This window comes from Colossoma macropomum, unplaced genomic scaffold (assembly GCF_904425465.1).
Source record: "Colossoma macropomum unplaced genomic scaffold, Colossoma_macropomum, whole genome shotgun sequence".
NCBI classification, from domain to species: Eukaryota; Metazoa; Chordata; class Actinopteri; order Characiformes; family Serrasalmidae; genus Colossoma; species Colossoma macropomum.
The window spans coordinates 11025849-11041450 of record NW_023494803.1 but is presented as its reverse complement, the minus strand read 5'-3'; the positions used below and the strand labels follow the sequence as shown (position 1 = coordinate 11041450).

Here is a 15602-nt window from a genome sequence, read left to right as displayed (position 1 = left end):
CTCTCACCATGTATTTTTTTTTTTAACTGATTTGTTCCTGTTAAGAAATCAATTTTTCCAGCTGTATCTTTGCTTGCTGTCCAATCAGACTGGGGTTGAGCAGATGACCACTAAAGGTCAGGTCACGTTTTGCCAGTACCCAGGCATTTTTTTTGATGGCCTATCAGTCACAAAAAAGTAATAAACACAGAAAAATTGTAGTAACTAGTTGCCCATAAAAATAATAATAATCCAAGGTTGCTACCTGTCGCCACTGACAAGTTAATTCATTTTATTACTTGCAAATTAATAATTGTGCTCACAATTGTGGCCATTTTTAGCACAGTCTGGAGCCCTGCCAGGAGGAGGGAGAAAGAGAGGAGGGAGGCGAGAGCCCCTGAACCCATGAGTCCCCAGCCTGTCCTTAAAAACACGCAATTCTAAAATGATCAATTCTTGAGTATAAGCTAGTATGAGCAAATGAATAGGCGTGTGTGTGTGTAGGTGTGTGTCTGTGTGTGTGACTGTGTGGTATACACTCATCACAGCAAATCAATAAACACAAATAACAATTAATGTATTAATTAATTATTTGTTTTTGAATTCATTAATTTAGTTATTTTGGTCAGGTTTATTTATCTATCTTCAGTCTGATTTGAATGTTCTGCATTTGAATGTTATCAGGAAGGTCTGGTCTCATAATTTTGGTTGAATGCAGACTCCAGACAGCAGTGTGTTTCTATGCAGGCTGCACATAAAGCCATGTCACAGTACGGGAGCATGGACCTGCAGGCGCTTCTGCAGATCACAGGAGAGGGTGGTGCCTGGAGTAACCCCACCCTCGTCGCCCTCCTCACCGGACAGCCCACAGATGCAGATGAGGGTCTGTAGCACTCTATTACTTTGGCCTAGACATAGACCACACCTGAAATGTAGGACAAAAGTAGGTAAAACCAGTAAAGCCAGTCGTAGATTTTATCTGAAGCCTGAGTTTTCTTTGTCCAGGCTCAGTGTGCTCTCTAAATAAAAGTACAAAAATAAAATGGACATTATTTTCTCCAATATTTCAGCAGCTTCAATGAAATGAAGCAAAATTCTGACTGTTGATCGTAACTGTATATAAGATGGAAATGTGTTTTTGTAAGCAATACATATTTGACACCTTAAAATGAAATGAACATATTAGATGTCAGATGTAAACATTGCAATTACAGGTTACCTTCTAAAGTTTCCTTCTAAAACATTTTCAAAATCATTGATTTTTCCTCTATATGCCGTTATTGTCTCCTACAGTGAATGCCTACCTTGCTCTGGAAGGGGATGACTTTTTGGAGATGAGGATCAAGCATCTGGAGAAAGTGGGAGAGGCTGAAAAGGCTTTGATTCTCATTAAAGCCTGTGGCAACTGCAGCTTGCTGCCTGGTCAGGCCAACTTTCACCAAACCTTTGTCACACAACTTTGCCAACTGTTGCCCAGTGAGGAGGCTATTGTGGAGGTAACGCATCTCATCACTCTGACTGTATGATTACATTTATTTTCATGGTCATTTTTTTAAATGGGTGACCCCGATAAATGCATCATTAAGGTCTGCGGGGCCATGTCTAACATAAGATCAGCGATGCATCTTCCTCAGAGAGGAATCCCAATATCTTGACAGACTGAGTGACTTATCCTCTCTGCTGTTTAGCCAGTTATCCTTGTCAGCCCCTCTGCCCCTCTGGGGAGATGGGGGAATGCATGCATATCGAATATCCAGAATAATCTCCTTCAACATGACACTTTTACGTAAAAGTCTTTTACTTGCATGTAAACAATATCCATTCATTCATTTATTTTGCATGTTTCTCTTGTCCTGTTAGATCTCTAGTCTGGATGGCAAGGATGTTCTGGACATCATTTGCAATATGGAGACAGAAGGTGATGAGAACACAGCCTTCATCCTTTGTACCACTTACTTCACCCAGCAACTACAGCAAGAAAGCCTGTACTGCTCCTGGTAGGTTTTTTACTTATAATACCTTTTAAAACCCAGCTTAGGTACTTGGTGTAGTGAAGGATTTTTACATGAAAGGTTATCACTTCTGAGCTCTCACATATTCGATTAATGTTTTGTTCCACATTCAGTAGAGCTTATCCAGACTTGATGCAGATTGCAGTGGGAATTATCACATCTGAATGTATCTGGGCTTTGTTTTTCATTGTGTTTCTCTTTCAGGGAGTTGACGCTGCTTTGGAGCAAGCTGCAGAGAAGAATTGATGGATCCCTCGAATCATTCTTAGAACGGTGCCTCCAGTTTGGGGCTATAGCTAAGACAGTCTACCATCTGCTGTTCCTCATCCGAGTAATACAAACTGAGGTGAAAAATTCTATTTATTTCCAGAGTCATGCTGTTCTTTTTTTGGCTTTATCTACACTGAGAAGCCCAACTGAAAATGTCTCCCTTTTGCTTCTTGTTTCCAGACAATGCACTTTGGTCTGGCAGTGTCAGTCGAACTTTGTGTCAAAGCCCTTCAACTTCCAAGACAAGAGGACACAGAAACCAAAACAACTGTCTGCAAAACAGTGGCGTGTCTCCTTCCAGACGATCTTGAGGTTCTGCGGGCCTGCCAGCTCACAGAGTTTCTCTTGAGCCCCTCGCGAGAGGTGTTTGACAGCCTTGAGGATCTTTACGGGCATCCAGATCAAAAGTATGATGAGGAGAACGCTATTATCCCTAATTCGTTGCGCTGTGAGCTGCTGCTTGCTCTCAAAGCCCACTGGCCATTTGACCCTGAGTTCTGGGACTGGAAAACCTTAAAGCACTATTGTATTAAGCTGCTAGGACTGGAGCCTGAGGAAGACGAGAGTGAGGGTGTGGAGGATGTGACCGGTGCTCAGCCAGTGACGACTCAAGAGGACGAATGTGCTGAGAAAGAGGATGAATGTGAGACTAATGGGCATGGTCATGCCGAACAAAAGGAGAACAAGCAGCATGAGGGAAATGTTGAGGTACAGCAACAGGGAAGTGCAAAGAAGTTACAGCTTCAGCACTCTCCAAAGAAAGAGGTGCTTTGGACTTCTGAAAGGGCCAAAAGGTGGCAGAAATATAAGTTCCTCTGTCAGATATGCCAGAAGGAGGTGATTGAGCCACGATTCCTCCATCACTCGAGAAAGCACTTGACGAATGACGTATGGACATGTCCTGTGTGCCTGCAAAAATTTGAAAGTAAAGATGACCTTGTTCCACATTCCAAAGAACACCTTCGAATGCCTACCAGAGTCTGCCATTTGAGAAAGAAGAAAGTGAAAAAGAAGGAGATAAGTGTAAAAAAGAAGTTGGAGTTTGCAGTGGAGACAGAAGAGGATGATTTTAATGACCTGGAGCCTGGCCAGATACCCTTGGACCCATCCCTAGTCATGTATTACCAGTCTACGCATGATCCCGTTGTGTTGGAACATATTTTGGAGCAAGCTGCCACTGTGCCTAAAAAGCCAACAGATGATGATGATGATTACATCACATTTGATTACATCTATAAACACTTTAAGCTACAGGATCGTGAGATTTATCCATGCCCTGCCACGGACTGTTCACGGACTTTTAAGCTTTACAAGTACTTGGGTGTTCACCTGAAGAATGAGCATGATGAATCAGACCCAAATGTTAAACATTACATGGAGATGAAAGACCGTCGGGAGAAGTGCACGTTTTGTCGCCGAACATTTATGAGTTCCCATCACCACAGGCAGCACCGTCGCATGCATTACGGAGAGCATCCGTACATGTGTGTGGTCGCAGGGTGCTGTGGCCGTTTCGACACCACCAACGAACTCCTTGCACACAAACACAGCCATGGCTTTCTGCTCGCCTACCACTGTGAACTCAAGGGCTGTAGTCTCTCCTTCTGTGACCTGGGTCAGCTATATCACCATGAGGCTCAGCACTTCCGCGATGCAGCATATACCTGCACTGGTCCAGGCTGCAAGAAGTTTTACTACTGTCGTAAGGAATTCCTGAAGCACTTAGAAACCCATGGCATCACCTTCTCAGAGAGGGACTTTGAGGCACAGAGGAAAGCAAAAAGGAAATTTATGCTTCCCATTGTAGAGGACGATGATGGTTGTAAAGTGTCCCAAGAGTCAAAAAAGGAATTGTTGAATGGGGCACAAAACAAACTCCCGCCATCACGACACTTGGAATGCAAAGAGTCCAAGGGTTCACTGACTTGTGTTGCTGTCTGTTTTGATGGTAAAAAATTCACCTGTGGCCTGGAGAAATGTGGCAGGACCTTTAACAAAGCAAGAGAGATCCAGAAGCACTTGAAAATTGTCCATCCTGATCAGTTTAAAGAAGAGAACAAGGTTTGCAAAGTAGAAAATGAAGACCATTCAAAGGACAAGTTTGTTAAAGACAATAAAAGCAGTCGAGACGAGAGTCCAAGTTGTCCATCCATCCAGGGATCTAGTCAGGAAAATGTTCTTTTGTCTTCAATAGATTCTGTGCAGTGTGAATCAGCATCTTCCTCAAAACTCAGTGCTCGTACAAGTCACTCAGAAATCAGTGATGCATTGACTGAAATTGTGCTAGGCCTTAGTCAGCTAAGCCTTAATTCTGCCGTCTCCAGCAGTGTTCGACGTAATCCCCGTAGACATAGTTCAGAATCTAAAGTGCCACAGGTGTCCTCTTCCACTACTTCAAATGTTAAGTCTCCTGCCAAAGCAACACCCAACAAAATCGAAATCAAATCTCAGCAGGCACCTAATGATTCAAAGAGGCCGCTGTGGAAGGTAGAATCACCTTGCAAGGCAGAGTCACCACCTTCACCTAGAGAACCCAACTATGGTAATCAGACAGACGATGTTGTTTTCCAGCAGCCAAGCAAGCCTTACACTTGTGATGTTGATAGCTGTGGCTATGAAAGTGTCACTAGCTATGCACTGGTGCATCACTATGTCACAAAGCATGAATATAGCGAGGAGGAAGTAAAACAGAAGGATATTTTTAATCCTCTCAAGTTCAGGCCTTTCAAGTGCCACCTCTGCTCTAAGGGCTACAAAGAAAGGAAAGAGCTGAAGGCTCATTATCGCCTTAAGCATAACAAAAACATGGCAGTTGCAGAACAAACAAACTGCTCTTTGAAAAAGAAGGCTGAGGATACTCCTGCTCTGCAGGCTCCAGCCAAACCAAACAACAAAGAAAGTTTGAGATCTTCAAAAAAGAAGGCTGAGGATGCTCCTGATCTGCAGGCTCCAACCAAACCAAACAACAAAGAAGGTTCAGGATCTTTGAAAGCAAAAGAGGTTCCTGTGGAGAAAAAGAATGTTCCCACTTTGAAAGACAGACCTCTGAACAAAGAGAGAGAGATGGTGTGGGTGGGTAAGAAGGAGAGAAGAGATGACAAAATTATGAGTGAAGACAAGAAACCAAGGAGTAGACAGCCGTCATTGTTGAAACATGGCCCTGCTGAGGGCAAAACTGCTTTAGATGGAGTCGTGCAGGAGAGAAGGGCAAGCCAACGTTTGGTAACAAAAGGGAATAAGTGCATGGATGATGCAGGGGAAGACGAATCCTACTACTGTGTACACAAGGGCTGTGGTGCTGCGTTCATGAAGCAGTACAGTCTTCTGCGCCACTTGCAAAATGTACACCACTACAACACCTCCCAGGTGTGTTGGGATGAGGAGGATGATGTTTTCCATTGTAAATACAATGGATGTAATAAGCAGTTCAATCACCTCTCTAGTCTGAACAGACACTACCGCAAAGAACATCAAGTATCGGAGGAACCCATTCCGAGATTCAGGTGTACCTATGCGAATTGCAATGCTACCTACCACCTGAAGAGCAGCCTTTTGCGTCACACCAATCAGACGCATCAGAACCAAACTCCGATGAAGCCCATAGCCCTATCTTCAGCCCCACATTTACACTCCAAGTTCAGCAGTTTCAAAAAGCACATCTTTTACAGGCGCTGTGACAACTCCATTCCCCTTGTGGTGCGTCTTCAAAGCTCCCACAAGAGAGATGGATCCAACAGTGGCTGCCAAAAAAAGCTGATCATCAGATCCTCCTCTCAGTCTTCAAAGGTGTCCCAAAGGATACCCCTCAAGCAGTCTTTAAGGTGCTGCAGTACAGATTGTGACACTAGTCAGACTGAGAACTTTGAACCTATTGAAGAAGCACCAGAAGAGGAGCCATGTGTAAAACCAAAGTCCAAGAAAAATGGGGGTGAATTTGTCTATCGAACACCTGAGGAGGCTTTGCAGATGTGCCAAGATCGTTGCTTGCCTGTGGCTTACCCTTGCATGGTGCAGAACTGTGACTCTGTGGTCTCAAGTATCAAAAGTATGCGTCGACATTATATAAGAGTTCACAAAATGGTCCGTTCCATGTTGTCCCAAAATCAGGACAAGCTCTTTTATACAGCTGAGAAGCTGGAAGAGCTCATACAAAAGAAATCGGCAATGTCTGCTTTACCCGATTTGGCAAGAGTTCCTAATGGTGTCCTCAAAATGGAGTATCAAGCTGAGCCTGAGAATCCAGGAGGCCCGTCCTTGCCTATGAGCCTCCATTCTATCAAAACTGAATCGATGGGAAAGGAGGTTGTAGAATTCTCAGGGGAGCTGTCTCCTGATAGCAGTGTACTGATTGTTGCGGATGACGTGCTTTATGGGGAATCTAACGGACGTGCTGTTGAGCTTCTTGACCAGGGGAGCCCATCTCAGGAGGAGCAATTGTCTCAGGAGGAGTGGCCAAAAACAGAGTCTCCAGCTCCTCCCCTTGTGCCCCCGCCACCGCTAGACCTTTCTCCACCATCCAAGCTTAGAATAACTGTTGACGATGTTTCACAAGACCCTTTGGGCAGAGAAAGCAAACCAGTTAGTGTCTCTACTACCATCTGTATACCCGCAAATCCTACCCCAACACGACAGCCCCTCAGGCGGAAAAATTCGGAACTCTCTGAGCCACTACCCGCTGTGCCTCATCCACCAGCCCAAAAAGATCAAGTGACGCACAGCTTGTCTCCAAAGGCGTTTGACATAGCAACTTACAAACCTTTGGGATTCGAGTCCTCGTTCTTGAAGTTCATTCAAGAGAAGGAAGAGCATTTGCGATGCGACAAGGTGCGGACAGTGGCGGTCTTGAACACCTGCTATAAACCAGATCCTACCCGACGACGTGATCTTCACCGACGCAACGGCTCAGTCAAGGAGAACGACCAAAGAGGACCTGTCATCTCCCGTGGTAAAAAGTCTCGATCGTTACACCTTAAGCCCTTGCTCTCTAAAGGGGAGTGCAGCTCCATCCAGAACCTGCGTTTTATTTTGGAAAGGGCTTTGAGGGGCTGTGGTGACCAAGCTATAAAACAGCTTCAGTTTCTTAAGCCTGTGGTAGTTTTAGAAAGACATAAGTCTTCTGCTTCATTTCTTGATCTCCTACCCCCTGAAACAAAAGCATAAACTGCTGCTTGGGACTATTTTAAGGCAGGTAAAACTCTTGCCCACTGTTTTAAGTTTTATTTTATTATTATTGTTGTTGTGTATGGTGTGATCTGAATGACTTCCACAGTATAACGCCATTATTACAATTTGGTTGTTATTTGCCAAACTGCAAGGTTAAGTACCTTGATTGCCATACAAGGAAAAAATGTTTATATGTGTAAATAAGATCCAATAAAAAAACTGGAAAAAGAAAAGTTTGTTGTGTTTTTTCATTAATTTATTCTAGCACTGTTTTGATATAATTATCTATTATAGAGGTGTTCTGAAAGTCATTTCTTTCCAGCATCTATAACGATTTCATTCTTCCTGGTTCTCAGAGGATATATATTACAGTACAATGGTGTGATCAAACTGCTTTTTAAAAGTTTATAAGTTTTGTGACTCACAGCCTGCCCACTGTAGTACCTCCCAGTTTGAAGAGAGTTTGCCCTGGCTTTCTATTTTGGTAGTACTTTCTGCAGTTTTGTTATAATGGGTCAGTTGGGGCCAGAATTGGACTGTTTTGACGGACTGGCTTGAAACTTGATGTGGTTCAGGTTGATAAATTTTGTTCTGGTTGGGATTCTGAAAACTTGGTTGTCTGGGAAGGTTCGGGTCATCTCAAGGCCAAAATTTCAGGCTGTGTTAAATAAGAGATCCATGCTGTTCTTTACTGTTTTCTGTTTTCTGATTGCTATATGAGCCTATTGTTGCATAAGGATTGCTTTTAAATAATCCACTACGCATTTGTGTATCAAGTTCTGTAATCTAATACAAATGTGTAATGCATTATTGGCTGCCACCGACTTAGAAACCACTGGACCTGTCCAATTTGATGAGGTTCAACAATGTCTCTGAAGACTAACAAGAGCAAGCTGACACTGTATCAGAAGGACTTTTGGGTAGGAGTCTGGTGCTGTTACAGTCCTCACCTAAGGGCACATGGGACAAAAGGTACTGGTAAGCACTCCTTTGAACCCTAAAATGAGAAATATGTGACCCTACAACCTCGTGGGCATGTGCAAATGAGGAGCAAAAGACCAGGCTGTGGGTTTACAAGGTGTTTCCTGTTTGTATTGAGAGTTGGTGAGACTTTGTCAGTAGTACACTGGGCACACTGCAGAAAAACAGCACATACTGTCACTGATTATAGAAATGAGTTAAGATCCTTTCTTATGGCTTATTAAAAAGCTGTAGTAATCAAACATCTCCATTCACGATATGTTGGAAATATACCTAAGTGGCCACCAGAGGGCAACAGTATCACATTTAAAACAAGTGGTGCTGGAGATGTAGCACCTTGCAGGATTTAGCTCCAGCCTTAATAGAACACAACTGATCCAGGTAATGAAGGTCTTCAGGGGCATCTGAACATTACAACCAGGTGTGTTGGTTCAACTCCAGGGTGGTAGAACTACAGGATTGGGCACCTCTGATGTAAAACACTAAAGTATCTGAATGATTGCAGATTTTCACTTTAATCTGCATTTGCTCCAATTGGGTTCAATGCTGGCCAATAAGCAGCTGTCTAATATCAGCTCATGATAGGAATACATATTTTATCCAGCAGGGTAATGTTCCTGAGCCTCAGTCGTGGAAGTTTGCTGCTCTTTTCTTGCTTTAACACCTGATTTAACTCATGAAGGGATTTTAAATTCACTGAATGAGAATAGAAGAAACATTAGGCAGAAAACAGGACACCCATTTCGGTACCTGTTATAACAAGTCCCTGTAAAGGTAGGTGATATGGCAAAAAATATCACAATACTTCTAGACTTTTTCACAATACATGAAATTTATCATGATGTTTCGTATTTCTGAAATTTAACAGATGCGAGTTTAATTTAAAGTTGGAACACACACCTGAAGTGCCACATATAAAAAAACTATGATAATACATCTGCAACTATAATGATTTTTTATGAAGTGTTTAACAAACTGCACTGTACTAAATTCACTGATATTATGTTCCCCTTCAAAGAGACTTAACATTCACGCAAACTACAAATCTACCCAGTTTTGATGTTGTACTCCGGATATTCTTTGTCTCCTTTTCTCAGTGAGGCTTCTGGACAGCTACACATCCTTTCAGACCCACAGCGCTGAGTCGTCTTCTCACAGTGGAAGGATGGACAGAAACACCTGTGGATGTTTTCAGATCTGAAGCAGCTTAATTTTCTCCTCTCTCTCAAAGATGAAAGCTTCAAGTGCTGTTTATCTGATGGGGTCAGTTTTGGTGTCTACCAGGTCTTCCAGGTGGTGGTTAGGATTCCCTGTTTCTCTGTAGCTGTAGCCAACCCGGAACTTGCTTAGACTACGACTCATATTCACAGTCAGTGATGTATCTAGAAGTTCCAGAAGGACTAGAGTGTTTTTTTTCCTCACAAAATTGGTCCCATTGTAAATCAAAGCGTGAGTCCTGTGTCACTTCCTAATTATGTTGGTAATTAACCTAATGTCTAAGGCCTTCAGTTCAGCTCCTGAAGTCCTAACCAATGGGAGAGCTTGCTCAGCTGTGTATACCTAGATACCACAGAGAAAACAATTCTGATTGAACAGTTTTCCATTGTGCAATTTAGGATTTGAACCCCATTTTTTCCAACCAAAACTTAACAATGAAATAATAGTATTACTGTAGTACTTTCAGAACTTAAATTCAACTATCACGATAATTCTTTTAAATAAAAACTCAAAATTCCAGGCATGTATTTTTTAGTTCCCAGAAATCATTAGACCTTCTCTGAAGCACTAGAAGGTCATGAAAGTTCTCCATTGACTTTTGACATGTTTTGTCCTCTGTCATGTTCTAATATGCAAGTGCAATATTAAAATCACTTGATTTTAAATGAAGCATCAACATGTACTGAAATGCAGTCAAAATTTCATTAAAAAGGGGTACATGATACAGGGAGGTTCTGATCAATAGATAAGGACAAATCATCAGATAAGGACATCTCTCTCTTTTAAACATTCATTGGATAATAATGAAATAAATTAATATAATGAAATATTAATGTTTCCAAAAAAGCATCACTAATAGAGACCCCCAAACACCTGGAAAGGTCTGTTATAGAGTCTGGTCAGCTCTCGTTCCAGGAGCTGAACATTTCGACACATGATCAGCTGCATGGCGCCAGTCCACCATGCAAGGTATCCTGCGCTGGATATCAGTCTTCCATTGTTGTCCAGGCAGCAGTATGCAGTCCAGAAGTGACTGGGTATTGTAACTGTAATTAGACCGAAATGGAAGTTTACTGTTTGACACCTATGAGGGCCACGTTCAGACAATTTAAGCAGTATAGGGCAGATTCACATTGTACGTATGAAGTTTTCAATGAGAGAGACGTGTTTTGTTCACTGTTTAATGATCGAGGTGCCTTGCATTTTATGCACCCTACTCAGCTCTGGAAACATAGCAGTGCCTATGGACTGTTTTTATGTTTAAAGTATTTTTCAATAACAGTAAAAAAGGATAACATGCCTGCATTCCTCATTCATACTGGGGTGATGAAGTGTGTGGGTGGCCACAGTTATAAACTGTTTGTGAGGCAGTAGCTGTAGTTGCTGAGTACCCTGAACCCAAAGATGTAATTGAAATTAAGAAGATACATTGAAATTATAGCTATTTTAAAGATGCCTAGCTAACCAACCACTGGTACAGATTCCTGGGGAGGACAAGGGGGGATATGTTCCCTCCACTTTTTGGGGTCACAGGATGGTACAAAAGTACTTGGCTGAGTTGCAAAAGAGCTGTCAGATATAATATATCCGCTAGCTGTCAATTTAGATGTAAAATTGTAATTAAACTTAAATTTAAAGACCATTTTGTTTCGTTCTATTCAGTAACAACTAGTTGACAGCCATGCCGTTACACCATGTTGCTTGACAACAGACAGATGCACAGCCAGAAGCAGCATTAAAAAAAATGCAGTGTGAAATCCTCAAAAAAAAAAGAGCAGATCAGGGCGCCTCACATTTTTTTGACTTTGGAATAATATATTGTGAGCCCCCTTACACATTCAGTCCTTTTCTACTGACTGTAAAATTATGATCAAACAGAAATTTATTAAATATTTGATACATTTCTATTACTGATTATGTGCTATTACTGCGTGAAATGTGATTTACAATATAGTATTCTGTCACAGAAAATAGTACACAGAATGTTTAAGACAGGACGAGAACCCCAAAAGTGGGGCATTAGGTGAAGTGGGAAGAATAAGCTGTATTGCTCTTTGAGTAAAAGATGCCAATCAAATGCAACTATCATAAATAATTACCACAAAAGTGCTGTTGTTCAGCTTTTGTTTCCACTGGTCTGATATCATTGCTGACATAGTCATAAATGGCTATCAATTTGATTTCTATAAACTTCTTTGGGTCAATGGGAACAGTTTATATTGATCTAAAATTATATTTATTTTTCAATAAAGAAATTCACAAAGTCACAAAGTGAGTTGTAAGCAGTGTTCCACGTTTGCTAAACATGCTAGGTAAAGTTGGGGCACAGGTTTAATGCAATGTGTGGCACCTTAAAATGTATCACTTGCATTACTCATCATTGCTGGTCTTTAAGTGAACAAAATCAATCTAAATTTCCTCTATACAGATTATCTGTGTCTGTCCTTGTACATAATTGGTGTGCTACCTGCAATAGCTGACTGTGTGACTCTGATTGTGAATGTGTGCAAAGCATTTAAGCATCAAACCCGTACTAGTATGCGGCGATATCAACATACCAGTACCAGCTGATACTGTGTGACGTAAGCCAAGTGTGAATGAACAAACGCAGTGAAGGAAGCTCTGCTCACACAGAGAAGTGTTAGTTGGACATAAAGCCAGTGGGCACTTTATACTATGATTTTCTCCCATTTTACACACACCATTGGGGTGGGTTTGGGGTGGAGACACATAGGCTAGCCAAATGGAAGTGGAAAAAGTTGACATATTCTACCCAAGTCCACATATGTGACTGTTTGACTTAATAGAACAGTGAGGTACAAACACTAATATGGTGATTTGTTTTATAGAATAGGCTGTAGAGAGGCCGTATTGTCTTACTGTGCCCTTACCCACCAGCTTTTAGCTTTAGTGCTCGGTGTCTGTAGAGGCTGCATTTCACGTAGCATGGACGGAGCGTTTTTGTACAGTGTGAGTATATAAATCGTAGGCTTTCTCCATACATGGTGGTCTATTCAAATGTACAATGCGACTCACAAAAGAACAATATTTCTAAAATCGTACAGTATGTGTTTGGCTTTAGAGGACATTCGGCTACAGTTCTAATCTCTAATTTCTACATACTAGTTTCGTGGTTTTTGAATAGCATTAAATGTTCTTAGTTTTATTCAGCATAACTGGCTGTTTTGTTAAAAGCAGAAGTAAAGTAATGAATAACAAGATAACTTTTCTCCCTGAAGTAATAAGTAAAGTAATCCTGTTACAGTTTGACTGAAGTAATTAGTTACTGATAATTGGTTACTGTTCTTGAGTAACCACCCCACTACACGGTGGAATAATACAATCATTTTTTATCACATTTTTAAGAGCTAGCATGCCATGACCTCTATGGCACATAACTGTCATCAGTATATTTATGCCAGGATATTGTATAACAGGCCTAATTATGTATGTATATGGGTTATTGATGCGTCTGTGGGTACTTTGTTGTACTTTGTTGCTATAAATAAAATTCTGCTGTACTTCAAGGAGACATTTTAGGACATAAGCACTGCACCACTTTACCTGAAAAAATACCAAGCTGAAGAGAAAAATGGCGCATCACTGTGTTCTGGGTTCATAAATATTTCCAAAAAAGTTGGGACGCTGTGCAAAATGTAAATAAAAACAAAATGCAATGATGGGCAAATTATTTAAACCCTATATTTCATTGACTGTAGTACAAAGACAACATATCAAATGTTGAAACTGAGAAATTTTATTGTTTACTGAAAAATATGTGCCCATTTTGAACTTGATGCCAACAACATGTTCCAAAAAAGTTGGGATGGAGGCATGTTTACCACTGTGTTTCATCACCTCTTCTTTTAACAACTGCTGTAGTTTTGAACGTGAAATGTTTTTTCCCTTTTTTTCTTAACATACGATTTTAGCTCCTCATCAGTTCGGGGGCTTTTTTTCACTTCAAAATGCACCAAATGTTATCAGTGGGTGACTGGCCGGTCAGGTTAGCACCCAGACTCTTTTAACACAGAGCAATGCTGCTGTAATATGTGCAGAATGTGGTTTTACATTGTCTTGCTGAAATAAGCAAGTTCTTCTATGAAAAAGACGTCATCTGGATGGCAGCAAATGTTGCCAAAACATATATATATCCCTCAGCATTAAAGGTGCCTTCACAGATGTGCATGTCACCCTTGTGATGTGCACTAATGCACCCCTATACCATCATGAATACTGGCTTTTTCAACTGTGCACTGATGACAAGCTGAGTGGTCTTTAGCCCGGAGGACACAGTGTCCATGATTTCCAAAAAGAATTTAAATTTTGTATTTGTCAGACCACAGGACATTTTTCCACTTCCCCTCTGTCTATTTTAAATGAGCTCTGGCCCAGAGTTTTAACTTCTATTTGTGGATGCAGTGATGAACTGTGTTCACAGACAGTGGTTTGCAGAAGTGTTACTGAACTCATGCAGTGATTTCCACTACAGAATCATGTCTGTTTTTTATGCAGTGCCGCCTGAGGGCCCAAAGATCACGGCCACCAAATATTGTTTTTTGGCCTTGTCTCTTACATACAGAAATTTCTCCAGATTCCCTGAATCGCTTAATGTTACTATGAACCATAGATGATGAAAAGCAAAAGTTCTTTGCTATTTTATGTTGAGAAACGTTATTCTGGAATTGTTGCACTGTTTGATCGTGCAGTCTTTCACAGAGTGGTGAACCCCTCTTCATCTTTACTTCTCAGCCTCTCTGGGATGCTTTTTATAACCAATCATGTCACTGTTGCCAATTAACCACCAGGTGCATTACCCAACTTTACCAGCCTTTTGTTGCCCTCATCCCAACTTCTCAGCAGTTTCAACATTTGTTATGTTGTCTTTGTACTATTTTCAATTAAATATAGGGTGTAAATGATTTGCATATCATTGCATTTCATTTTATTTACATTTTGCACAGTGTCCCAACTTTTTTGGAAATGGGGTTGTAAAATTAAAACCATGTTCACTACAGTTTAAACAGATTTACACATAAGAGGCTTTTGACAACTCACAAAAACACAAAAAGCATAAGTGCTTTTGTGATCTTTACCTCTGTTGTTGATAGTGTCTTGAGACGGCACCACTCCTGTTACAATGTAAGCTTGGTTCCCTTCATGGTTTTCCTGAATGATCCGATTTACTGGTTCCTCAACCTGGTTGAACCACTGGATGTTGAAGCTTCCAGTCTGTGGTGCTGCATTGGTCAGGGTGAAGGTAGCTCTCACTCCTTCTGCATTGTTGTTATGATATGCAGGATATAAATGACCCCTATCCATTCCACTGTTTACATAATCTCTGTTGACAGCCTGCTCGTCAGTGGTGAGCTACACATCAGATTTTTCAAATAGTTAAAATTAAATAGTTAAAAACTATTTTATTTTGTTAGTCCTTAATAGGCAAAAACTGTAGCAATGACAATGATTTGTATGAAAATGAGTCCAACATAACCTTACACATTGATATTACATGATATTACAATGTTCTTAAGAACTGTAGTTAAAATACAGTATATAGCATAAACATTTACTCACGTCTGGTTCTGTCCTCCATCGATCAACTCGATCGATTTGTGCGTGAAGAACATGGCGATAGGCCGAGTACACAGGAATCCTATTCTGAGTGTCATAAAGAGTGGCAAATCTATCAATGTTCAAATAATTCTGACAGATCTGCTGATAACGCTGACCAGCCTGCAGAATGGTGGGCGTAATACGGCCATTAGGAGTGTTCAGGAAGAACTGAGGACAGCCATTCGGTAGAGCAGCCAAAAAACGATTCACCAGCCTGCAGGAAGCCAATGAGCTGAAGGCCAGCAGAAGAATCAGTGGATGTAGGAGACACTTCATCATCAGGTAGACGTCTCTGAAGACTGACAGAATGAGCTCTAATAAATTCCACTGTGTTACTGAAATCTTGTGTGAACAATGCACACT

General features: G+C 41.2%; 1 protein-coding gene across 1 annotated transcript; it reads left to right on the top strand.

Moving 5' to 3' along the window:
* Positions 1-759: 759 nt before the first annotated feature.
* Positions 760-7499, top strand: LOC118823857 (zinc finger protein Rlf-like). Its single transcript, XM_036593698.1, has 5 exons — positions 760-862; positions 1273-1475; positions 1840-1976; positions 2196-2337; positions 2442-7499. Exons 1-5 carry the CDS (start codon positions 760-762, stop codon positions 7419-7421), a joined length of 5565 nt encoding a protein of 1854 aa, XP_036449591.1. The 3' UTR covers positions 7422-7499.
* Positions 7500-15602: the final 8103 nt, after the last annotated feature.